Below are 27,568 nucleotides of genomic sequence, written 5' to 3' on the forward strand. Positions count from 1 at the left end.
ATTAGCAAGCGGCGGACCCTTCCCCTCCTCCACTCCTCGCGCTTTCCTAGATTCTCTCTCAAACCTGTCCGTCAGTTCTCCTGGTCCAGGTCCGTCCACTCATTGGGTTCTGCTACCTGGAGCTTAGTTTATCTGTGCCTGAGCACTGGTCCCCCTGCAAGTCTCCCAAACTATTCTGTATCTCATCACGGCACCTGGAGGTTTATCACCTGGTCCAAACACCCTCACATGAGGCGAGTCAGCACTTTAGGAGACTTGAGTTCTGAACGGAATCTTTCACCTTCTTAATTTGTCTCTGAATGTTGGGGTGCTACACAACTACAGCAAGGTTTAATACTGAATCAATGGATGTTCATAATGTTTTAAAACGTATTCAAGAAGTCCATTATTTACCTGAAATGTTGTTTGAATAAAAGGTGCTTTTCTTTCATCTTTTGCAAAATAATCAAAATACAATACAAGTTTTCAGGGTGCTTTAAATGTCTTTAAAGACATTGAATTCATGAACAACAAGCCTTATTTGGTGTTAAATGTTTTTCAATGTGGTGCGAGCAGCAACTTTGGCAAGATATGTTTGTTTTGGGCAACAAATTAAATAAAATTGAAAGAGAATTGGCTGTCCAACCAACATCATGGCTGGTTTCGTGCAACCCCTGAGAGGCACAGTGTACTTTCACTCGAAAGAAAATCAGCCTGATGGGAGTCATGCTGATGTGGTCCTTTTTTTTTTTTGATTTTTGAGTTGGTCTTCACTTCAACTTCAGGTCTTTAGATGAAGCCCAACTGTGCGTACAAAACCTTCTTTCAAGTGAAACACACCAACTTAAAGTAAGCTCTTCTGTCTGCCCTGCATTTGTTTGCTCTTGCAGGTGCTGATAGAAGCTCCGTCTCCTTCCGTGACTATCTCCACATCCATCTGTCCGTTTAATGTCTTTCAGACAAAAAAACATACTTTTGTTCTGCTCAGACTTGTTCGCCCACTTCCTGTTTGCTTTTTAGTTTTTTCTGTCCGGCCCGACCAGCAGATCCACTGGTCCGATGCTGGACATTAGACGGGTTAATCTGCCTCAATCCTACGAATAATCTCGCTGCCTTAATCCACCGTTCAGTTGGGCTGAGTCAAATCCACAGAACTAAGATTGAAGGTCAAAGATTAACTTTTAATTAAAGTTCTTTTGGTAGTTTGTCGTGTCGCAGAAACATGCGTGTTTCTTTTCAGTGCAATCTGAGATTTAAAGAAGCATGTCGAGTTGGTCAACAGGTGTGTTAGGCAGAGTTTGCTTACGGGAGAACATGTATAAACCCCCAAACACAGGAGTTTAAGAGTATTCTTTAGGTTAAGAGAAACCTTTAGTATTCAGACAGGTGCACAGAAGTAAAAATAAACAATTATGGAGTAATATTTTCTACTGTCTTTCCCAATATAGCAAATCAATAACATGTTTACGATTGTTTAGAATGAAAACCCTTTTAATACTTGGTCATCTTGTGTTGGTTGTTGGGTTCTATAATAAGAGTGTTTAAGTATTAAGTTTTACGGTTGTATTTTACATTTGTTGAAAAGGCCACATGGAGCCAAAGAGATCAAATGATCTACGGCCAGAGGTTGTTGGTCACACACAAATACCTGCCCACAGTTTTTATTTTCATAAAAATGTATTTTAAAAATCTATATCCGACACATTTGTGTCAAAAATGTACACTAGGGCAGAGGTGGGTAAAATAATTTACTTAGGGGCCATGATATCATTTGGGATTGATCAGAGGTGCCCTTGACCCGAAGGAGTCTCAATATAAGGTAATAATAAAAATAAATATGTATAAATTAATAATAATACAGAAAACTAAGTTATAAACTTTAATTTAATGTCGATATTAAAAACATCAACTTGAGGCACTTTCCTTATAAATAACTTTAAAAAAAAAAATACTCATACAAGATTAGAGCCAGGTTGCTAGTTAAAGGGCCCATGTGGCCCCTGAGTCTCAGGGTTGAAATAAAATTAGATTTGTTTTTATAGTTAAACTCAATAAATCCAAGCTGACGTGGTCTTGTATGGTTACTCTAACCAGTATGTTAAAGCATTTCCTCCTCAGTCTGATCCTATTCCTTCAGTCTTTGATTGACATCAGTCAACAGAACTTGAGCTCGGCCTGGGTTCTGTATCAGACATATATATATTTTTGTTGGAGTGGAATTCTTAAATAAGAACCAAAAACAAACGGTAGGATGTTTTCTCCAGATGTCCTGCAAATGATGAGGAGCAGTTCCAGCAGATGGACTGGAGGGATGAATGTGTGTGTGTGTGTGTGTGTGTTGGGGTCAGTAAGTGTGCTAATCGTGAGGTCAGTTAGAGGAGAAAACACACAAGCTAGAAGTGGAGCTCAGACCTGGTCAGCATCGACACTAGAGCCTGTATAGTTCATCAAGACATTTTTGAAAATACATCAAGTATTGCTTTAAATGTTTTTGTCAAGTCGAGGGCACTTACTCGCCAGCTTGCATGATACATCTCAGTGGTTAGCATCTTGTTTCATTATTGATATATTGTGAAGCTCTACTTCACACATCGTTGGAGAGAACACGCACACATTCCTCTGAGCATACAACAAGGAAATAATAGAATGAAAGAATACTCTGAGAAAAAAAAAAGAGTAATGAATGGATTAAGCTGAGAGGGATGGAAAGTATTATTAATTCATACACACACACACACACACACACACACACACACACACACACACACACACACACACACACACACACACACACACACACACACACACACACACACACACACACACACACACACACTCTCTTTCTTTCTCTCTTACACACACACAATAGAGGTAGAGATAATCCATCCTGCTGTATAAAATCCAGCAATTAACCGTTTCATCACAGCAGCTCGTCTCAGTTTTGATCTTCTGTTGGTGAGCATTCTCTTGCTGCCTCCGATAACTTGTTTTCATCTTTCTTCCGTCCCTCCCGCGGGTCTTCTATCCGCCTCTCTGTAGGTTCTGTGTGCTCGCTCTAATCCTCTCACATTTCTTCCACACCTATGGACCAGTATAAGCCGGGCCACATCCTGCCAAGACCAGCCCGCCAAGACGTTCTCACACACACACACATACTTGCACACACGTTGCTATTTCTATCCTCTCAGGGCCGCTTGATTAATCCAGAACGTTGTTCTTGAAAAGTGGACCAAGATATTAATCCGTGGATCTTCGTCATTTTACACTTAACTGGAACCTACTAACCATTCACCCTTGTTCAACTCCACACCTCTCCAGCTGTAATCTGCGCTCTTTAAGGATCAGAGTTTAAATCTAAATTGAAATAAGGATCAACATCGTGCCACCTAAGGTTTGAATCAAATCCATCAACTTTCAGGATTAGAAACCAGGTTAAGATCCAACTCCGTTCTGAAGGTAGGAAATATAAGGAGGATCATGTTTTGGGGAAAACAAAAATATGTTTTCTCAAAGCAGTTTTTACAGTTCCTTAAACTCCTCTTCACACCCTGATTGCAATGAAAAGCTCTTACACCACCAGAGGAATGTTAGTAATGCAAAAATGACGACAAATTATTTTTACTAAACCATCAAAATTATAGTAGGATTATATGTGTGTAAAGCCTATCTGTCAATCAACCCGATCATCAAACTCGCACAGGACCGGGGGCCAAATCCAGCCCAACGAAGAACAAAGTGGATTAATGTTCATGTTGATATGGTGACCCATAAAGGTGCCAGTGATTAAGATAAGGTTAGGAAACAATTATAGAGAATTTTACAGAGGCTTCTAGTAACGATAAAAGTCAGGTAGATGGGAATTTGATCAAATCAAAAGTGCTTAAGATTTTAACCACTGCCCTAGACATATCAAACTAAAAAGTACAAAATGTGGAAAAACTGATAATGAATTATTACCCATGAATAAGCCATGAGAGAAAGTTACAGTTCTCATGAACGTGAGGAACTATCATTGCACCTTTATCTGTGGCTTCTGGGGAGAGTTTGCAGAGTTTGACACTTTTGATTCTAAATGTGTTTTTTGTCAAGCCCAAGACCAAAACACATTGAATTAGTTGGAGCTTGGTCTAGGGATTTGATTTGAGGTTGGGACCTTCTATCACAATCATAGTCATAGGTGTGACACGGTTAAGGATCGCTCTCTAAATTGCACCCGGGCAGGAGAATCCTCTGGGCAATATCTCCCACTGCCCCTTGGGCATTACATGGAGCAGGATTTAGAGCTGCTGCTTTCCAATGCAAAGTTTGCTTCCTTAACAAACACACATGCTGCTCCGCATCCTACATAGGCGTATCACACGCTTGGGTTCGCATCCAGCCTTGTGTATGTTTGTATTTGGCGTCCGTCTGGTCCGTGGAATTTGGCAGAATGGTCTTATCTGGCACTGGAACAAAGGAGGACGTCCCATAGCGAGAGATTACACACACTTACATCCACTGGCACATCCTCCTGCTTTAGGAAATGCAGAGCCACACACGGGCACATTCGTGGAGTTTGCACAGACGCCGGGATATAACTTTGTATAAATTGATTAGCATAAATAAACACACACTTCCCTCTGTATCAGAATTGATGTCAGAAAGGACGATCCCGTCTGGGGTGTGTGGGGGGGATGGGTTGTCAAGAATCTGGTGATATGATCATGATCTGTGGACCTATACGATATATTGAAATACATACAGGGAATGTATACATGCAAGGAATTTTTTGTGGCTGTCGACATTCTGGAATTGGTTAAATAAAAAAAGATATATATACAAAAATACAAAAGATAGTAAACGCTGCAAAAAACGTCAAACAGTGCAATAAATGGAGTATAAATATATGGCATGGTGGAAATAAACTGTTCAAGACTGCGATGGTGGAGGGGAAGAAAGTGGTATATTGCTGTATCTATATTTTCTGACACCCCTAATTCTGACCTTTCATTCTGCTTTGTGTTTGATGCACACAGAGGCTTTTACACTTTCCCTTTAAAGACAGGGGTGCAGGGTGCTTGGGGGTCTCTGGAGGTGCTCTTGAGCCCAACAGGAAGTGAAACATGTTGCATTCAATGAGCCTGCTGACGGCTCCCGAATCCCACTACTGTACACTTTTTCTGTGTCGGGTGTAACGTAGCGTGGAGGGGGGGTGGGGGGATTTGTTTAGCATCTGATTGACAGGTGTGCCTAACCTTTCCCACCTCTCTACCGCATCTCTCGTCGCCTCGGTATCTCCAGCCGACGCTCTCGGACGGGCCCCGTGTGGAAACCTGATTCTGTCTTTTCTCTCTTACCCCTTTTCAAAACTCCCAATTACAGCGTCTACACTCCCCCCTTCCCCCACCCTCGTGACCCTCCCCCCTCCTCCCTCCATTCTTAACAAGCAATCTCGTTAATGTCAGGCCTCCTCGCTTGCTCTCTCGGACCCTTCAGAGATATGAAGTGATGTGGAGGTGCCGGTGGAAAAAAGCCAGAGCCTCGACCAGTAATGGTCCACAAGTGTGTGAGATTACAGCGCCGGTTTCAGGGGGGACGTAATTATACGCTGCACCGCCTGTCAGAAAGAATGAGATGAGAGAGGGGCCATGTTTAGTGACGGGCCACTGAGACCGCTGAGGCGCGAGCCATGAGCACCACCGCTACATTCTACTGCCCCGACCGGCTTACACATCTGTGTGGGAATAATTGAGAGGCATCACACCAGGAAACATTAGAAATCCACATGTGTGCGAGAAGGACCCCCTGGTTTACCCCCAGGCGCTTTTTTCTCGATCCCGCCGGGACCTCCTGGAAGGTTGAAGGAAGTAAACGGTGGGACAGCATGTTAATCACATGGTCCAGGGTCCAGTGTCATGTCAGCAGGAGAGAAAAAATAGAATTCACGCTTCTTTTCACTGTATATGAGTTGTCATAGGTGAAATCTAATAAAGGCTCTTCATTTTCTCAACCTGATCCACATTCTTCTAGGACTCCCCTGAGGCACTCACCCTTGATTGTGTTGAGACAGCGAATACCTCCCCCAAGAAGTCTCAGTTCACATATAACACAGAAGAGAAAAAACTTTCAAAGAGAAAGAATTGTGTGGACTCATGGAAAACAATTGTTTCAAACTCAGTTGAGTTTCTAAAAGCGCTTAACCCTTGTGTTATCTCAGGGTAATGGTGTCCTGGTCGCCACCAACATCTGTTTTGGTGGTATCCCTTGTGTTGCTTCTGGGTCAAGGTGAACGACCTCTGTGAAATACATATCCTGGACCTATTTAAACACACTTGATCTAAAAGATTGAAGATTTTACTCGTGAAAAACACACAATTCTTCCAAAGACAAAAGCGTATTGACTTGAGGTTGTCGGGGGGGCTTTATTGATGTTTCACCTCATGTAACTGCTGCTTAAATTCTAGATTGACTTACATTTGTATCCTCCACGTCTGCCCAGTGATCGACAGATGACCTATTGTGGTATCGGCTCGGCCCCTTGAGGAGGGATATGGATTTCTGTGTCTGACATGTGTGTGTGTGCTGGCTAGTGTGTGTGTGAGTGGGTGGTGAACTAGCATGCAACATTACTTCTGCTCCAACTGATGTTTTAATTAGTCGGCCAAGTGCAAAGATAATTAATGGGAATCATGATGAACGTGTGTGTGCGAGAGTGTGTGTCATAACAGGCTGCATCAGGTTGGGGGGCATTTAACACATCTAATCCTTCTGGCAGGCCTGAGATCACACATGCACACACACCATAGATAGATAGATGGATGGATGGATGTAGGGCAGTGTTTTTCAACCTTTTTCGAGCCAAGGTACACTTTTTCCATTGAAAAAAAATCATCAGGCACACCACAACCCAAAAATGTTAAAAAATGGTTATATGTAGATCTTTTTTAATCAACCAATCACCATTTGATTGACATACAGAGCAGCCAATCTCAGCTCTCTTCTCTTTTATTTGCAGATAAATAATGTTTTTTTTGACTAATTATTGCCGCTCCAGAAACCTTTAAAACGGTAGACGGTTCTGAACTTTGTTCCTTTTAATATATAGGATTATATATACTGTATGGTTAAATTATTTTTTATTTTTTTTAAATGTAATCGTTCCGGAACTGCTATCAAAGTGAAAGTAACTGTATTAAAATTGTTGGATTGATACCCAGCCCTACACATGTGTCAAACTCGAGGCTCCTTGGGGACAAATCTGGCCATTGGAGACATATGTATAAATGTGTATGGCTGGATAAAATGTTAATAATGTTAATTATAAAACTTTAGAGATGTTTAAGATAAGGTAAGGACTACGTCAAAATTTTTATCAGGACTTCAAGTGAGGCTGCAAGGATGGGGGTTCAATATGAGCTTTGATGAACAGAAAGATAATTAGGGTAGATTTACCCTCGGAGAATGAAAAGACAATATCGCACTTTTACCTTCTGTTAGAGAAGATTTTGATTGACCCCTTTTTCGTTGATTTTGATCCTGAAATCCTGAATTTTACCACCATGTTAAGTAAGTCCACCCATGTTCTTTCCCTTTGCAATTTAAGGTCAAACTGATGTTAACGCTGTAGTGTATATGGAGTCCAGACGTTTCCAAAGTTCCGCCAAAAGGGCTTTTACAACCCTGTATCCTGCATCTCCATGATAAACTATCATTTTTCAACTGGAGATTGTGAAAAAGACAACTTTATGTTGAAAAAAAAAGCTGATGAGTCAAATAAAAACGTTGCTGCTAAGCTGCTAGTACAAAGCTAAATACCAATTACTAAAAATGTTTTCATAGACGTTTCAATTTTGCTGGATGAAGATGCAGACGCGTTGTATTTGTTCATTATATTAAACCCCTCTCTCTTTCACTTCATCAATTGTGGCCCTCTCCATAAAATATTTGGACACCAGTGGACTTACTTTTGCCCCTCACCTCTATAAAACATGGGCTATTTGCAACATACAATATTAGTTGTAATTCTCTTGTTTTTATAGTAAATTGGAGAATCACAGTATGTAAAAGTTTGAAGGTTGTTGAGGTTTCATGATAGAAAGTTGTTACTTTTTGAGGGTCAACAGATCTGCTCTGTAATATTTGTCTCTAAACGGCTGATTCTATGACACCACTGAATATCTGTTTCATGAAGCCTCATTCATCCATCACTATTCTGGATTGAACTGTGTTGGAGTTCTTCAAATTTTAAACTTGAACTAAAGAGACTTCTGTGACAAGGTCTTAGAATTAAGGAGGCTAATCCTGATGGTGCTGCTTCAAAATCTGTCTGCAACTCTTACAAAACAATTGAAAGTCTCTATATGACGGCGCCAACACTGTCACATCATCTGCAAAAAGTAGAACAGAGAGCCTTCTCCAGAAGTTCTGCCTGTGATTAGAATGCAGTTGTGTGTTTCACTCTCACACTGGCTCATAAATTTTAAAAAAAATACAAGATTATGTCGAATAAAAGATTGACAGTGTCATCACTGGGACAAACGGACAAGAAACAGCTGCCGGATTGGTGCAGGTGCAAACACATGACACTCTGTCCCCCAATGAGATGCAACCATGAAGAGAAACATGGTGGTGGGCCGATGAGAGGTTGACATACCAACACACACCCTGCATGCCTGTAAATGGCGTGTGTGTGTTAGCGTGTGTGCTAATCTGCTTTGTCTGGCTCGGTGCACAGTCAGCGCTCTAGCCTGACCTCTGACCTCTGATGATGGCAGCGGACTTGTCTAGTGAAGAGTCCAGCTGCTCCTCATACCAGACCTGAGCTAGCTAGTTTGCATTAGAGAGATCATTACTGACGCTTTTTAAGAGATGTTCTGTGATAGGAAGATGACAGTAAAGGTGTGCAGATAAGTGTAGAGTAAGAGTGTGAGGCGTTCAAGGTCCATGAACTCATGGTATTCAATGATTAAGAGAGTTTCATATTTTAAAAAGTTACATTTAAACACTTTCTTTTCCTCGCAGCTCAATGATTTTGCTTATTTATTGAGCAATAAAGATGATTAACTGTCCGGAACATTATGGGCACACATGTTAAAGGAACCATTTCAAATAATAAAACTACATTTTAGAGGCTCCACAAATGATTAAAGACTTCCCCTGTTTGATCAATTGTCTCCTAAATTATCCATCCTCTGTACCAAAGAACCCACCTTTAAATGCAGGCCTTTCCAGTTCCCATTAAGACGTCTTTAGAGCAGGCACGTGGATATCATAATTATGAGTGTGAGAAAAAATATTGATATTTCAAGTTCTTTTTTTCTTAGATAAACTCAGTCATTACTTTCTCCCCAGCTAAAGGAACAATGTCATCCTGGGGATGGCTGAGGATGAGAGGATACAACAGCTTTGAAAGCTGATGTTTGGCATATTTTGGTTTCATAAAAAATTAAAGCAGTTATGACTTTGCCAAGAGTCATGTGGTCGGTAAAGTCTGCAACACCAGAGTCAAGTACTCGAACACAACTACAAGTATATCCTTGTTACTACAGTATTGCAATATATCTTACCGTCACCCCTGTATTGTGATGCGTATCACATCGGAAGATTCTTTCCAATACATACCCCTAATCAGAACAATGTCACAGTAATGTGATGACCTTTGACCTGACCATTTCAAGACTTTATCAAAGTTAAAGATATTATAACGTTTTAACTTTTAATCCACTAAACTTCCAACAAGATAAAAAAAGATACTTTGAAAGTGGATTGTTGGTGTTCAACACATTCTTTCCTCCTCCTCCTCCTCCTCTCTTATTTGTTTCCATCAACAAGTGGTTCTCCTCTCGGCATCTTTGATGTAGGCCTGCTGAGACGTTCCTGCTTCTTACATCGTCAGCCAGCGCTCTCCTCTGGACCCCGACTCTGGGCCCCCCGACTCAAGCCCCTGCGCAGCAAAAGGAGGGAATCAAGCCATATTTTTAGACTCTTTGATTTCTCATTATTATGATTCTGTCTTTTTATCTTTGTTTTTTGGTGTGACACACACACACCAAAACACACTCCTCACTTCCCAAGCTGCCTCTTTTCTATTTATTCCTCGAGTCAAAGATTCTTTATTTATTTTACTTGAAGCCTCCTAATGCAAATATGAACTGGAGCATCATGGGAGAGTGTGCCTGTGTGAGTGTGTATGTGTTTGCCCTAATGTGTGTGTCTGTTTATACATGTGTGTATGGGGTGAGTAATAGAGCCAGAGTCCTTATCTGTCACCAGAGAGCTTCCTGGCTCTCTCTCAGCTGTCAATCATCCAGCCCAGGAGACATACATTGGCTTCAAACACGGAGAAAGAGGAAGAGGGGGATGTGAGGGACTGGGAGGTGCAGCATGAGGAGTCAGGTGTGTTTGAGAATGAAGGACAAACGAACAAACGTTGTAGCAGAAAGAGTGAAAGAGGCAGATGGGAGTGCTTCACCTTACCTTACCTTACCTTCACTAACCAATACCTGTAGAGGTAATACCTGCAATACCTACCTAAAGAGGTTGTCACCGATGAGATGCGTGGAGTAGAGCTGGGATTTCTTTCTTTCAAATGGACGAGGAGACTGTGTGGGTTTGTAGGACCAGAAATGCGACTATACGAGCTGGCATACAAAAGTCACAGTTTCTTTGGCTCAATGGTTCAACTGTTGCCATGACAACTCTATGTTAATGTATATTATTATACAATATATAACAAACCTAAATGCTCATCAAGGTTGAATCAAAAACTCTGTTTATTCATACATACATATTGAAAAGAAAATACACAGAAAACTCAATGTTGACTAGATTCATAAGCGTAAAAATAATAAATAAAGAAGTAGAAAAAAGGCCTGATAGTTTCAAGGAGTTCATCTTCTGTATCGTCTCATGACTGATATTTTCTTTTTTGGTCTCTATGTTTGCTTACAACTCGGCGACACAGAGGCAGTCATGTGAACCGAGTTTGGGTCTGGCTGTTGATCAAACCAGGGTGGGCCTCTGGAGTCTCCACAATCCTGAGTCGGGTCAGGCTCCAGCATTTTTGTCTGAGCTCCTAAATCTTCCTTTAGTCAGGAACCACAGGACTAAGGTGGGAAACTAAAGAAGGTTTGAATCCCAAATGACTTCAAGATGGCTCCACTGAACCCCTAAGAGTATAGGATTTGAGCCCTGACAATCTGAGAAAGTTAGAACTATGTGTAAGTTTAGGTTTGAAGACCACAGCACCAGTGGAAATTCCCCAAAACAGGTTTATAGGCAGAATCAAATTTGTACACCTGGAAAGAAATCAGCTATGCTGTTGTCAAAAACTGGCTTTAAATCAAGGCACAATTTCACCCAATAATAATACTTGTTTTGGAAGGGTTTGGACAAAGTTGTTCTTTCTTCAATCCTCATTGTTGGGCATCGCTTAAGAGGCAGAGGTATCATCCAAAAACTAAGCCAAATTTAAAATCACACAGCTCTTTTTAATTCATAACATAAACTGATAGATCATCTTTTGAATTTGTGTTCCATAATATTGTCACTACTTGTGATGAGGTCTCATGAAACAGCTGACGAGGTATCATGACTTATGAAAGGCCACTAGATGGCACTCTCTACTTTATAATCTTTGGTTCTAATCTCCTAATTATGTGAAACATGACCTCATTTTCAAATTTAGAGTGCCATCTGGTGGCCTTTCAAAATGAAGACAGTGTATCATGATACCTCATCAGCTGTTTCATGAGGCTTCATCAACACAGCTGGAGTCACCACTATACTGCATATGTATATCTTTTAAAAGCCTCTACAGGTCATGTGCTTTTGTTTTATTTTATTATCCTTTAAGTTCAGTTTATTATCACACAGACCTTCCAATAAAAATAATAAAAACATAAATGTTAAGTGCCTCAATGTATATCTCATCTCACCAATTTATCACATAAATGTACCAATTTTTACTAGTTTACATGTTTGTCTTTAGTCTTGATTGGAACAAGTCGCAGGGGTCACAGACTGATATGATCTTGAAAAGATATCAGTTATTTTTTTCTAAATAAAACATCATTGGGACAGTAATAATATCAACAGAAATTAAACATTGCTTACTTTAAGTCCAGCCTGGCAACGGGCCTTCCTCCCAAGTAGTTGGAGACAACAGCTCTATAGTGATGGTGAAGATGAATCACTAACAAATATAGTACTTGGAGCAGCTTTCTTCTTCTTCTCACCCAATTTTTTCTTTCAAAGTTTAAATCCCAGGAGTCTTGCATTCTTAGTGGCCCCAGGGGCCCCCGATGGATTACACTGCTCTCCTGACTGGCCTGACCAAGCTTAAGACCGCCTCCAGCTAAAGTTTCACACTCGTGCACCCCGTGGCCTCTCTGGAGCACAGACCTGGCCCTCCTGGGTCAGTGGACCCACACACACGAAGGGTGGGAGATGTATGTGACCCACACTGTGGCGGGTCAGCACCTCACCTCAGTGGTCCACTCCCAGAGGGACTGGCGTCAGTGAGTGCATCTGCGACATAATGAAACACGTATGTTGAACGAGTTTACGTTCAAATATGTAAGAGAGCATGAATTTTTCATCTTTAATGCCATGAGTTTGTGTCAGAGCAGACACACACACACACACGCACACGCACACACACCTTTGTTGGATTCCATCACCACACACCTCTGCTACACCACCTTAATGGGTCCAATCCAGACTGCTACAAATCATCTGAAGTGCTTGCTGAACGGCCATGAAGGGGGTCCCACACTGACGGAGGGCGGGATGTTTTGGGGGGTACTCGATCGACAGGAAGTACCAGCTTGGTGTTAGTGGGTTCAGAAGTCAAAACAGAGTAGCACTAAGGTGAGAAGTGAGATCTTGTAACTGATCAGCAGCTGCAAAGTTTTCCGGCCCAGGAAAGACTCCAGAAGGGTTCAAACTTGTAACGTTTCAATGACTAGACAGTTGCTGCCCCTGGAATTCTGATGACAATCCGACATTTCAGGAGCCACAAGAGAGAGGGAAAAATTGTCGTCTACACCGTAAACAATGTAGGACATGGAACTGGTGCAGGAAGAAAGAATGTGAACCGCAGATGACGACAACACACCAACACAAGTCATTACTGTTCTGAGATCATGAAAATAACACAACACGTAAAAACACACACTAGTAAAGTTTTTCTGCCCTGGATTCCTTCACAAAAGGTAAATCCATTCTTCATAGTTAGTTGAAGTTTCTGTTTTATAGACAAGCAACAACTTTTATCTTGGTGTGTACAAGTGTGTGTGTGCGCGTCTCCCCTGGTGCCAATTAACCTAAAAAAAAAGAATTCAGCTCACTCAAACGGATGCAAAGTTTGTGTTTTTAGTATCTGTGAAGCAGAGCAAGGCATCGTACACTCACATTCAGCCATTTGTAAAAACAAAACGTGACCTTTACATTGGAATTCAGGTAACTTGAAGGTCACTATCATTCTCTTTTGTGTGAGTTTGTTGATAATTATTGTGTGTAGGGTTGCCAACTCCCTGGAAAATAGATAAGGGACACCTCATCCTGCCTCATTCCTTTTTTTACCTCTTTTTTTGTTTTAAAGGGCACGTAATGTGTGGATTTAATTGTCTCTTAGATTGATCATGGACCTCTATTATACTCATCAGTAGTTCTCATTTAATTAAGATATTTACATTACAAAATGCGCCTTAGCCCCGCCCACTTGAAAAGGTCTGTTTTGGCTGAGACGAAATCTCGTCCAGGTAACCACGCCCACTGTGCTCTCATTGGTCAGGGGTCAAAGGTGGTAGTGACCACAGGAAAATCTCAAACTCACCTGTAAAACTACGTTGTATACAGCGCTTTGCTGGCGTATAAAAAAAAGTAATAATTAAAATAAGGTTTGCGGCTTCATGTACACATTCCAAAAACAAAGAAGAGCAGAAGCAGGTCTCACCATGTTTAAATAAAGAGGATTTGTGTCACACTGAACATGCAGGTCGTGTTTACTCTCAGTAAATATTGTTGTTGTTAGTAAATATATATTCTACACCAAACTTTGCAGACTAGCTACATTGCACTTACTTACTGTGTTATGTTTCCTTATTTGGTCCATGTAGAGTCTCAGAAAAGACGTTGTTTCATATGCGGTGGTGAATCCAGTCTTGTTTTAAAACACGAGTCCTCAAAGTATCGTTTGAAAACAAAAATCATCCTATTGATGCATTAATCCATCTTCCTTAGTGGAGTCTGAGCAGAGACCAGCAATCTTGCAACACACTCCTTTTTTCGATTCCGTTTTTCAAGGGACGGTTGACAACCCTTACTGTGTGTGTACTCGATGCTAAAAGTCTTGAGTCCACGTATTAAAAGTTTTTTTCCTCAAAAGTAAAGTGTTTGAATAGTTAAGAATACATTCCTTAACTATGAGAATCTCTTGAGTTGTATAAGGATCTAAAGTTTCTTTGATTGGCAGCTGTAAATGTTTGATTCACCTCTTTCGCACGTTTTCTCGTCGTATCCGTTTACATTCTCGTCTTACTCTCCTTGGCCTCTAGAGGGCATCAGCCTGCGCACGATCCAACCTTTGAGAAGTTACGACAACATAATAGTTTCACAGTCGGGCCAAAGACCAAGTGTCGGTCTGGATTCAATTGATGGGGAGACCACCCTCCACAACCCCCACACCCGTTCGCCCCATCACCCCTCACCTCCCCCTGCCTACCCCAGTTCTCGCTCCACATGGAAACTGTTACTCTCACCACAACATTCCTGAAGCTTTTTCCTGCATCAACGATCCAACATTCGTGGTGTTCCTCTGTGCTCCGTTCATGTCTTCATGTTCTCTCCTTCTTCACGTCCTCTACTTCTAACCTCCTCTTTTATTTTTCCCACATATTCTATTTTTCTCTGTCTCGTATGCTTTCATCAAACTCTTCTCCCATCCCTTCTTCCTGTTTATTCATGTTCTCTTCAATACATGTTCCCTTTTGTTGTATCCTCCCATCTTCCCTCCGTCCTTTACTCTGTTTATCACTCATCCTTATACATTTTTTTCATTTCTTCTCTAATATTCTCCAGATTTTTTTTTCATTTTCCTTCATGCTTTTTTGGCTTTTACTCTTTTTTCCATCTAAATGTTCTTTTGTTAGATTTCTCTCTTTCTCAATATCTTCATATTTCTTTCTTTGTATCTCCTAGTTAGCTCCTTTCTTTCCTCCATCCCCCTCTCCATATACCAGCTTCATAACGTGACTGTTATAAGTGTCTTTTCTACAGATAGGGTATGTGTTTTGTGTGTGCGTGTTCGTGCGTGTGCGTGTACGTATACCATAAGATTAGCCAGACAGCTTTATCTGCAGTCCACGGTAAATCTGCCCTGCATCTCACCATCGTTTGTTTTCCCTAATAGACATCCCCACCGCCGCCCAACCGCTAGTCTTCTAAGCTCACACCGGCTCAAGGGGACTTTAAGGACAAACTTGTGGCGGTCACCAAGGTTACAGATGATACGGATTTACAGTGAATCATCCGTTCTGATTAGATTTTGGTTCATCTTCTGTACCTGCTCAAGCGCTCCCTTCGCTTTTCCTCCCCTTTTTCTTTTGTTTCAGTTGTAGTGGATTCTATAGACACTTTATAGTTTCAATTTTGTGAGCCACTAATACACAAGTTATTCAAACTTTGTTACTACCTTCACAGAAACATCTCACTTTAAGAATGAGATTTGTTGGTCACAAATAGGGCTGAACAATTATGGGGGAAAAGGCGAATTAATTTACCAATATTGGTATCGCTGTGACATTTTTACATATTATGATATAATTAGGTTAATTGATTAATACATTAATTGATTTGATTATAATATCTTAGTTTAACTTTTGAATTGTAAAAATAAAAACTTAAGATAACACAGCACTGCACATAGGGCTGGGTGTCGATGAAACATCTTCCAAATATATATACATTATACCATTACCTTCACACCGATACCAATTTTATCAGATCAATACTAAACAAAAATAAAATGACTTTATAAATAGTACAAATCTTGAGATATATTTTTCCACTTTGGTAAATTGTCTTACAGAAAAAATAAATTAATAATATCCAGTGCAAAACAAGACTTGCTAACAAGTGAACAATCCTACATCACTTCCTCTATCAGTTTTTCTTCACAAAAATCGACACCTTATCGAATTTTGATCACACATGGGCAATAAAACTTGGCACAGAGTGACGAGTTCGACATGTTCGATACTATGTACTATCAAAGAAATCCAGTCGGTTCCACAAAACAACCAAAGTTCGATTCCCAGAGAATAGAATTTTTTTTTATAAATATTCCACTCTGTAAAAATGAATGAATTCAATTCAATAATAATTTATTATGATACGTATACGACTGTATACAATTCAATTGGGATGTCGATTTTAATTGGGAAGAAAACGTTGAATACCAGTTACTAATAATATTAACTAAGACAAACCTTTAATTGCTGACCCAACTAGGTGGAGGCATATGACAGGCACCAGGGGGTGATAAACTTAAAATTAGTAACTTGAGTTTTAACCCTTTTTATCCCTACCTCTCATGACTCAAATACCCGCATGCATACTAAAACACACACACACAAACACATGGCTGCACCTGTGTGACTAGCTTCTCTCTGGACACGGCTCAGGTTGCTGCTTTGGAATTTTGGAAATGTTCTCTCTGTCCAAATCAGTTCTCAGATCCAGGTACAATGGCAGTGGGAGAGCAGCCTGTACAGTAAACACACACACATACGAGATCACACACAGTCGTACACACAACATTAAAATGTTATCTTTGTGACAGTCCAGTCCACCGGCACTTTTCTAGAATTTGCGTTGTTTTTTTTTTTACTTAAAAAAAGCTTCAGAGAAAAAATAAAGAAGATCCACTTCTCTCTTCTCTTACTCTGTCACCTCTGCCCCCCCAACCCCTCCAGTCACACATACACACTGTGTCTGAAAGTGTGGCCCGATGAATGCCGCCATTGTTCACGGTGCAGGAGTGACAGGAGCGTCCACAGTAGCAGGGGTGGAGGCGGACGGCCATGTTGCTGCTGGCCAAGACTCCAACCTTGATTTATTCAGATGTATTCACACATCCACTCTGTAAAATTCTTTGTAACACCGTCTCGCTGCGTTTATAGCGCCACAATGTCAATCAAATCTCCTCTGAGCCGTAATGAAACTGACTTCAATTCACATGTATTCATATAGTTAGTTAACTTGTTGATAATCTTTTTCTGTTTTCTTCCTCATTTTCATGGTTATATATCCACTTGTTTCCTCCTCAAGAGGGTCCTAAAATAAATTTGAAAAATAGCATTGTTTTTGTTGATTCTATTTTGAGAGATCATCCAGGGGACTGCAGATTTAAAAAAAAGTTTTATTAAGCAACCAAAGTGACTTATAATGAGTGCTCCATAAACTACCAATGACTCACCCAAGAGATACCATAGTCCAGACAGTTGACCTTCTGCAGCACATTAATATTGTTTCCACAAGATTTTCTTGGTAAAATCTTGTCCTTTCACTGTCATTGTCTTTCTAATTTTCCTTAGATCTTTTTTTTTGTTCTCCATGATGCATCTGCATGTCTTTTCCTCCTCCTCTTTGTCTGCTTCTTTTTTTTTACTGCGGCTGCAAACTCTCAAGCTCGATATTTCCCTTCCCTGCTGTCTTTTTCAAGTCTTCTACCTGCCCGGTGGCATTTACCTTCAATGTGTGTGAGTGTGTGTTTGCACTGCCATTCTGCAATGCAGCTTTACTGTGACTGAGGTGCCTTCCAGACAACACTCAGGGAATGCGTCATGCAGCAAAATGTGCTTGCTCTAAGCATGTGTGTATAGAGTCGCATGCAACTCTTTGTGTTCATGGGGGGAAAAAAGTGTGTATTCCAAATTGGATGTGTGTGTTTCCTCTGCAGTGTGAGAGGTGTCTGCAAATAGAGTTTTTCTTTCTTGTTTAGTTTTTGCTGCTTCTCAAGGCCACGCCTGCGTGTGTGAGTCCTTGTGTGTAGTAGACCTGGTAAACAAGTGCGTGTCGCTGTGGAGCGAGGTCGAGGGTCTGCCGCTTCAGTCCAAGTGTGGACTGATAACCTCAATGACCCTTTGTTGAGCGTTGGAAGCATTCACTTGCAGCTATGCAGACATCACCGGAGCTGGTCTCAGGGTTTACAACACAGGCTTGAAGAGTTGCTGGTGCAAAACCATTCATTCATTTTTTGATTTAGATTTTTTTTTAAATGCAGTTGTCCAAACTTTTAAGCTGTGCAATATTTTCTCAAATTTAGAATAGTTTTTGTTTGATGTTACCCCCAAACGTCAACACTCACTGTGACTGACCAGTAAATACAACCATTTATGTGACATCACTTTGCATGATTAGCATTCAATATTTTTCTAATCTAAGATAGATGATTTAGAGGATTTAGAATAAACAAAATGAATTGAATATAAAATGTAGTCTATCCATATTTACAGATAGGTTAATAGAAAGGTTTGCATGCACGATTCTGAATGTGTCATTTGATGTGTTGTCTATTATATTTTAATCTCTAATTTTGCTGGAAGACATTTAGACTTGTATTTTAAAAATCACATTTTTGGAAAGTTTAACTAACCCAGGTTTTACGTGCCACTATTTTGACTCCCCTCTAACTTTAGACCAGCAGATTAAGCAATTTAAGTTAGATGATTAGTTTGGTTTCAAAATGTAAATGGTCATAACAAGAACCCAAAAGTCCAACAAAAAAATGTGTTTTTCCTTCGTACACGGTTGTAATAATCAACATGGGACACTTTGCAGAGGATTCAAGGATATTTTATGGCTGTCAATCTTTAATCACTCATCCTAGAATGTTGTGCTCTTGGAATTTACTGCAAACAATCACCCAGAGAAGTATTTCACAGGGAATATAAATAAGTGGATCTGTGTCGGCTTTTTCGTGGTTGTTTATTTTTTCTGTGCGGATCATCGTCTGCTGGTTCCACTCCTTTCTTGCTGCCTGAGATCATCTCGGGATTACACCGAGTGCTTTTGTATGTGTGTGTGGCTGGATATTTATTTACAGAGAACAGCGGAGGAGCTAAAACAACAGAAATACTGAGGCATGAGTCAAATTAACCTGATTCGTTTCTTGTTTTCTTCCAGGTTTAGAGACGACAAGGGCTACGTTCTGTACCCTCAGATTGGGGACCGGCTGGACCTGATCTGCCCGCCGCTCGACACCATCCGATCCACGCCAGAGTACGAGTATTATAAGCTTTACCTGGTGTCAACACGGGAGCAGGCGGACCGCTGCGAAGTGATGGGGACCCCGAACATTGTGCTGACCTGCGACGAGCCGACCAGAGAACGCCGCTTCACTATCAAGTTCCAGGAGTTCTCCCCTAACCTGTGGGGTCACGAGTTCAAGAGCATGCACGATTACTACATCATCGGTGAGTTGGGACTCTGTGTTTACCGGCTTGTTGATGTGAGCGGCTGCTAATTATTGGGCTGATCTCTGATTGGCTGTTTGTTTATCTTGGCGATAATGATGATGATGTTGTCAGTGATGTTTGGCAGGGGACTTTGTGGTTTGAGATTAGTGCACGATCCCATCCACGGAAGAGTCAGGCCGATTGTGGACAAGATTTTTTGACTGGTTTTAACAGTTTGAAGTTAAGAAAACATCATGTTCGGTAACTGTAAGAAGTAACACAAACTGATCCACAGCTTTATAGTCCTAGACAAATTAAAACAAGCTTCCATTGTCTATAATTGGTTGGATACCACTTCAGTTACACCTACCTTCAGTAAGTACAATGTTGTGACTAGTTAATTAAAGCTGCCCATTTCTGCCTGCTGATGATGGCATTTCTTCATCTTGTACATTTCGTTCTGATAAAATAGATCTTTCTTCTCATCTTTTAATATTTTTTAAATGTATTTATTTTTAGTATTCAAGAAAAAAAAATTGTATCATAAAATGCAATTTTGAGTCATGTTTAACAATAATCTCACAAAAAATTAAAAAGTTGTACACAAACCTTTTAAAATAAATGTAATAAAACAATCTTTTATTCATCATTGCAATATAATCTGTATTGAATTCTGAAAACAGATGTATGCACCACAGTGGGCGTTTTCTAACATAAAGATACTTTGGTGAAAGTGGTTCAGAAAACACTGAAGCAAAATAATACGGATACAAAAATAAAGATGCAAATAAAATAAAAGAATGTTTTCAGCCATTGAGTATATAACCAAGTAGGTCGGGGTTTCTCCTGGAGCGGGAGCGTTATCACAGTCACATAAATCAATTTTTTCAAGTATTTCATTTGAATTCTCATTTAAGAATGAAAAAAGTAAGAAGAAAAACTATCAGCAACATGTTATTATCAGGAGGCGGCAGTGCAGACACATTCTGTACGGACAGACTAATGTCTGTTCTTGTTGCAGTATTGCGTTCTCCATCCTTGTTGGTGACCTTGTTCACGCTGCTCTCCACCTCTCAATCACACAGGCTTTTATGGAACTCTGAGTGAACGATGAGTCAGATTCTTGACCAGACACTTTGCTTCTGTGCACATCTTTTCATACAGACACGGTCAGTTTTTCAGAATCATGTGCCTCAAATTCTTAACATCCCCACTTGTCGACACATCCAAAGGTAGACACGCCCTTATCTCCACATGCCCAGGCCAGACTAATCGATTGATGGCTGCGGTCCTGATCAATGACGGCTGATGCGTCACACACACACACAGTCTTTCACAAAGGTTTGTGCGTCTGTGTTCTCTACTCTAGTTCATATTAAAGATAAATCATACAGAACCTATAATAAAGAATAATAACCAAAAGAAGTATAAATCAACGTCTTGTGTTACAACTTCAGTTCATGCGATTGGATCGGAGCCGACCATGTGATCCTCCACTTCAGTCCAGGCCGCCACAAACTCTCCCTTTTTTTGACTCCACATCACTTTTCCCATCAGATTTCTCATTTCTTTGTTTTGGGAGTGATTAATGAGCTGTTGCTGAGTAATCAGATTACTTGAATCCCATTACAAGTGATTCTTTTTGCTTGTGAACCCCGCAGAGACGAAAGAACGAGCGGGGAAATTGATTAGTTCTACTCACTGATTGATGTTTTCATTCATAACGGGAGGTCAGAGTGTATGTAAACCCTCCTCACACGCACACACTCTTTTCTTTCTCCATCTGTTTTGTCAGCTTCTCCTCATCCCTTTAGTTTCTTCTTTCACTGCACGCCGTGGCACGCATGCGCAGACACATGCTCGCTCAGGCAGACCACCACAAATTGAGGCCTTTTCACTTCTTTTAATTATTTTCCGCCGCACAACACACCATCTGTATTGTGCGCACACACACGCACACACACGCACACACACGCACACACACGCACACACACGCACACACACGCACACACACGCACACACACGCACACGCACGCACACACACTCACACACGCACACACACGCACACATGCACACACACGCACACATGCACAACTGATCCGGTTGCTACAAAAACAGAACAGAAGTCAAAACTGCTTGAGCTGTTGCAGAATTTAAAGGGCCAGTGCTCGTATACTGCATATCTCAATACTGCATGTCTACAAGATCAACAAGATAACATCATCCCTGCTCTTCCTCACCCGCCATCTCTCACTGTCTCTCTCATCTTACTCCCTCTGACAATCCCCATTTCCCTCATATTCTCTGTGAACCTCTTTCCCAGAATCTTCATCCACTTTCCTCACTTTTACTTTCCTGCACTGACAGATCTTTGTAAATGATCATTATAAAAAGATTCAGCAGCTTTTCAATAAACAACTTATTGAATTCAATTATTTAATAAAAAACAATAATTCAATGGTTAAAAAAACATTTCAATAAAAGGTTTTAACATTTAAAATGTTTAATTTAACCATATAATTACTGATGGCACTGACATACTGTACATCCATACACCTTTCATTATTTACAGAATAAAACTTTTTTTGTTGTTTTTCGATCTTGCGTTCCCTTCTTTAATTCATGAAATAAATTATTCCAGAATCAATTTATGTTGTTTTTAAAGCTGAATGGCAAATCAACTTCTTAGGGGTTTGGCATTTGACCCAGAAAAAGTATATTCTGCACAGTTTTGTGAGAAAGGGCTCCAGTCCAATTCAAACTACATGGCTAAATTAAATCCACAAATTAGTTATAAACTAATAGTTACTGTCTAGGTCCCGAGATGTGATAACTGGGATAACAAACAAACAATAAATGATTTTTATCAAATTTTATTTTAATTTGATCTAATTTACGGCTGATGCATAATGATACATCTACATGATGAGTTCCTGCTTTACACAATCTTTTCAACTTTACAAATCTCATTGACGAACAAGTGGGTTCAAATGACATCAACATGCACATTTATTTTGAAGCCATATGTTGTTGTGGGTTAATGTCAATTGTTCTCGATTACATTTAAATTATTGATATTTATATATCACTTTTCATTTTGCATTCACTGTCTCAGAAGTCACATGCTTTTTCAACAAGCAACTAAGACAAACGACTTGTTGATATTGTGCTACCTATTAACAAATGAATGTGTATTTCCTTGGTTTTTGTTGGTTTTGTTTTGAAGTCTTGTGCGCAACAGAACAAAGCAAATATTTAGATTTAGTAAGACATACTCAAACGTTTAGACTGAGATTGAAAGTAGGAAAACGCATAAACTGGTAAATCAAGAAAGACATGATCCAGTTTCCTTGTGAGTGACACATCTGTTGCACAATTCATAGGATAATTCATGAAGTTGTTGCATCACATTTATTCTTCTTTTTAGACCACTATACAGTTTAAAAAACAACAACTTAATATATATATATATAAAAAATGTTTGGTGGGAACAGCAGTGCTCTGTGTGACTTGAGAAGATCTAAAGTGAATTCACCAATTATTCTTAAGATCAGAAACTTCTATCATCATACTTTGAAACTTTTAAATGCTACAAATAGTCGAGAGCATCATTATTTTATATTCGTGGAGTGCTTAAGCCCTCTGCACTTTTTTTGACAGCACCAAATAAAGTTTTTACTTTTATGATTTCCTGAGTGACTGTCTGCACGGGTGCCATCTGTGGGCTCCTCTTCCGCTTGTGTCATTTCAAACCTTCCATCTCAAGGTGTGGAAGAGGCCGGAGGGCAAATATAACCTCATTACTGTACTAGCAGACGATAAATTCTCTTTCAATGCGGTTGCGTGCACCTGTGTGTGTGTGTGTGTGTGCGCTACGTCTGCGCACCATGTGACCACTCACAAGGAAGGGCGACCATAAGGGCACACATGTGTACATGAGACAAAACCCTCAGCAGCAATAAATGATTGCAAAGTCACAGTCAACAACACATGTGACCTCATATGTGACACACTAACATATGCACGCTCACAACGCCGCCTCGACGAATGTATGCACTCGCACACTCTCTCTGGTCACACAAGCCAACGTTGTGGCTGTAAACACACTGGAAATAGCTACACACACACTGTAAGGATGTGTGTTGGTTAGCCGGTCACTCACAAGAGGAACCACAATGCTGCTGTTTCTGCATTGAGACAGATGGTTTGGATGTGTGTGTGTGTGTGTGTGTGTGTGTGTTTTATATGCATGTATGGAGATTTAGCTGTAGCATGTTTGTGTGCATGAATAACTCTGAAAAGCATATGTAGGGGTTGTTGAGAATTCCTCGCCATGTAACTTTATTTATACACCGTTAAGAGACAGAACTTACGCAAGGAAATGACGTTGACGCCATTGTGAGCGCAGACAGTCGCGGGGTTTCTTCAATCACAACAGCGAGAGACAGAAGTTGGAGATAATGTATTTTTTTGTATTACAACTGTTTATTTTTTCCTATAACTCCACTCAAAAGAGGGTGTGGCAATGCATGAATGTGTACTTTACAGTGTGTCGTTTAAAAGTGCATGCGTGTGTGTAATTGCTGAATGGGTTGAGGTCGGGGCGTGCAGACAGTGTAGAAGCCCTCAATAATGCAGAGTCCCTAGTTTATTTATCAGGCTTAAACTGCAATAACTGACATAAAGTCCAGAGATAGAGAGACTGGGGGGAGGGGGGTGAAACGTGAGGAAAGGATGGAAAGTGAGACACCACGAGAAAGAATACACACATAAGAGGTAAAGTGGTGTAACAGAGGAGACGTGTAGAGTTGAGACACCTGATGAGCTTCCTTGAAGACGCCGAGTTTCTTCAGCAGATTTTCTCAAAATGATAAATCACTCAGATGATTTTTATTAAGCAGGCTGGAGGTTTGTAGAAGTATACCAGTAACGTCAGAATATTTCTTGGTTGAATTAAATATTTCAAATAACTGTGACTTTTTTTTATTGAAACGTTGTTTTTAAGCATTCAATTATTTTGTATATGAATAATTCGACTATTTATTCAAAAATAAGTCAACCTTTCATTACAGAAACCATTTAATTCATGTTTTAGCATTGGATTTGTTTTTTGAATACATAAATATAATAATTTCTATATTCAAAGGTTCATTTTGTTTTTGTATTAATAGTATAATTATAAAAAAGCAAAATTAATGAGTTTCACCATGACGTTCTAAATCTTTATTCCAATAAAAAAATTGATTCATTTTTTTACTTTGCTTTTTAAATTCAAAAAAACGAATGATGGCCTTATAGTATAAATTAAAACAATTCTACTAAAAATGGTGATTTTTTTCTTTTTTTTTAATGGAGGAATTTCATATTCTAATTCCAAAATTCGGTTAAACTAGAAGATCAAACTCTATTGGTGAAGCAATGAAAACATTTTATAATGTTTATGAAAATATACATTAATGTCAATTAGATTATTAAAGACATATTTAAATATACACATTATAGAATTCAATTATTGAATTAAACCTGGCTTCCAGTAAACTAAGCATCATAAGTTGTATTATCATTTCATAATCAAGTCTTTCCCACAGACAAAAAGTCATGTCTCGATATTTTTCATAACAAAAAAAAATCAAACATGGAACTGCCTGCTACTATCTCCTCCTGTACGACATGACAAAAGTTGGCCCTCGTGGCTTTCTTTTTCTTTTCCACGTTCATAAAAGTGTTTAGACGCTCACATTTGCAGCCACCCTGGCGGTCACATCCCCAGAGCTTCGCGACTATTTTGAGCCGGACTGCTTTTGGAGCTCGCAACACATTTTTCACACTCCAGCAAACACATGGAACTCTGGAGGCTGCTGTGTGTGAAAATGGCCTCAAATAACGTGCCAAAGTGGAAAATGGAGCAGAATAGGCCAGCGGGGGTCTGGAACGATGAAGATATAGCAGCCCCCCGCCCCTCCAGGAGATCAAGTGTCGCACTTGATTGATAACTGAAAGTGGGCGGAGTGAGGAGATGACTCTATTTAAGAAAGAAGGTGTCAGTTGGGAATGATTAACGCTGGAAAAGTCCTGGAGGCATCGTTATTTACATCTGCCACTCGGCTGTGTTTGCTGGGATGGATCAGGGGAGTTGTGAGTGACAACGGAGGGGAGGTGGGCTTCACATGGACCACACCTGTGGATCTTTTCTCTACTTTTTATGAATTCACCAGTTAATCATTCCTGGCTATTAAAAACAATAAGCAGTTAAAACTCAAAATGGATAAATTATAATAATATTTTACAATAACATTGACTTCTTGAGTCGACTGGTTCTCTATAACATAAACATAAGAATAATTGGAACAATATTGCGGAAAAAATAATACAGTCAAGGATCGCTTTTTCTCCCACAACCATAATATTATTCAACTGCATTGTGTACATTTTTAAATAAACAATTAACAACAAGTACAAACAAATATTAATTTGATTTCTCTTGTATTTCTTTCCTTGTGAAATAAAATAAACATCCCTCTTTAAATTCAAGAAGCTGTTATTAGGTATGTACCAGCATTGTGTGTTTACTATGCTATGAATCACAAAAGAGGTTGAAAACAAACACAATCTACTGTTGCTCCTGCAATATGACAATGTATTGTATTGGTTCCCCCAACAATACATATTGTATCTTCTTGTCCTCATTAAAAAACGATCTATATTTATAATTTCCCAATATTAGTTTCTTGGAACAATTATGAACCCTTTTTTTTAGCATTTGAAAATTGTTGGTTCCAGATAGCTCAATATAGACATCAGGCGGAAGTAGCGTTCCTAAACTAACTTGCACAGCCAACGGTAAGAATGAGCAAGAATGGAAGCTCACCCTGCAACTCCTTTTGCATCATATAGGGTTTTAAGTCTTCAAATGAATCATGGATCCAAATAGATAGTCCAAAACTATTTTCCTTGAGACCCGTTGTTCTATTTTTCATACCCACCTTGGCAGACGGGGGAATTAAAGGACAGTAAGCAATATATTACAGGTGTGTAGTATTAGCATAAAAAGATACATAGTAAACAAGATTTTTTGTGCAATTAACTGTATCAAATGATCGTGCTGTGTTAACGTGGTTGTCAGACCAGATGTTTACCACAGCCGGTCCAGGGTTCAGGTTGGGGGTTAATCGCCGAATTAGTGAAAGTGCGAGCTAATGTCTACAAGAGTCCATGTTTTCATCTTCCAACTTCCCACTGTTTACACAAACATGATGGTTCAGATGTAAATACCGACTCGAATATCAAGAATCACATAGTTTTCGAAGAAACCCGCAACAACCTTATCGCCAATTCCCATCGTGGGAAGCGCCACTGGAACCACACGCTGCTAATCACCACGCCGCCGATACATCCCTGCTCGAAGAAACACGTTCCTGACTGAAGACGACGCCCAGTTTCACCATCGAGTGTAGCTTTTTCCAGCCAGATAACGTGGAAGAGGAGTGACAGTGGTGATGTGATGCATAGTGACAGAGGGAGAGAGCGAGGGAAGATTCGGAGAACAAGAAAAGGATGAAAAAAAGATGTGTGCAGAGTGTAAGTAAGAGAAAGTGACAGATCGTTCGGCCGATTTAGGTCAGCAATCCGTGTGTCTGTGGGGTTTTTTGTGTGTGAGTGTTTGGGAGGATGACAGTTTATCAGTGGCAGTGGGTGTGATGGGTGATGGGTGAGTGGGAGGGGGGGGGGGTGAATCCTGTTAAAGGTCACAGCAGAAGAGTTGCACTTTAATTGGATGGCGGCTGTTTAACATGGTGTGATTGGTTTAACCTTCCTGCGCTGTCCCGCTCGTACACAAACGCTCCCCTGTCGCAGCCGGACGGACAAAGGCGTCATTGTTGAGCAGAGAAACCTTCCAGAGACTGATGTGTCTCCCTGTGATGGGAGGGAGGGAGGGAGGTGGAAGGGTGCTCTCTGCTGACCTCTGCCATTAGTGGGAGAGCATTAGTGGGCTAATACAGCCGAGATTTAGTGTCTTGGTTCACGCAAACATGACCCCATCCTCATAATGGACATGGAGATGTGCAGAAATACACACGGTAATACATAAACGTTGTTGAGTTTAAAAAAATGTATTTATGCAGAAACTTGATTTAAATGAATAGTTGCTT

The 27,568-nt window shown here is 40.1% G+C and overlaps 1 protein-coding gene across 1 annotated transcript in view; it reads left to right on the forward strand.

Moving 5' to 3' along the window:
- efnb3b (ephrin-B3b) overlaps positions 1-27,568 on the forward strand; it is a 64,370-nt gene that overhangs the window by 9,721 nt on the left and 27,081 nt on the right. Inside the window, exon 2 of the mRNA XM_087790162.1 lies at positions 19,147-19,436. Within this exon, the coding sequence (XP_087646288.1) occupies positions 19,147-19,436 (290 nt within the window). The remainder of the gene's footprint in view (positions 1-19,146; positions 19,437-27,568) is intronic.

Source organism: Callionymus lyra, chromosome 4, assembly GCF_982586985.1.
Source record: "Callionymus lyra chromosome 4, fCalLyr1.hap1.1, whole genome shotgun sequence".
Taxonomy (NCBI): domain Eukaryota; kingdom Metazoa; phylum Chordata; class Actinopteri; order Syngnathiformes; family Callionymidae; genus Callionymus; species Callionymus lyra.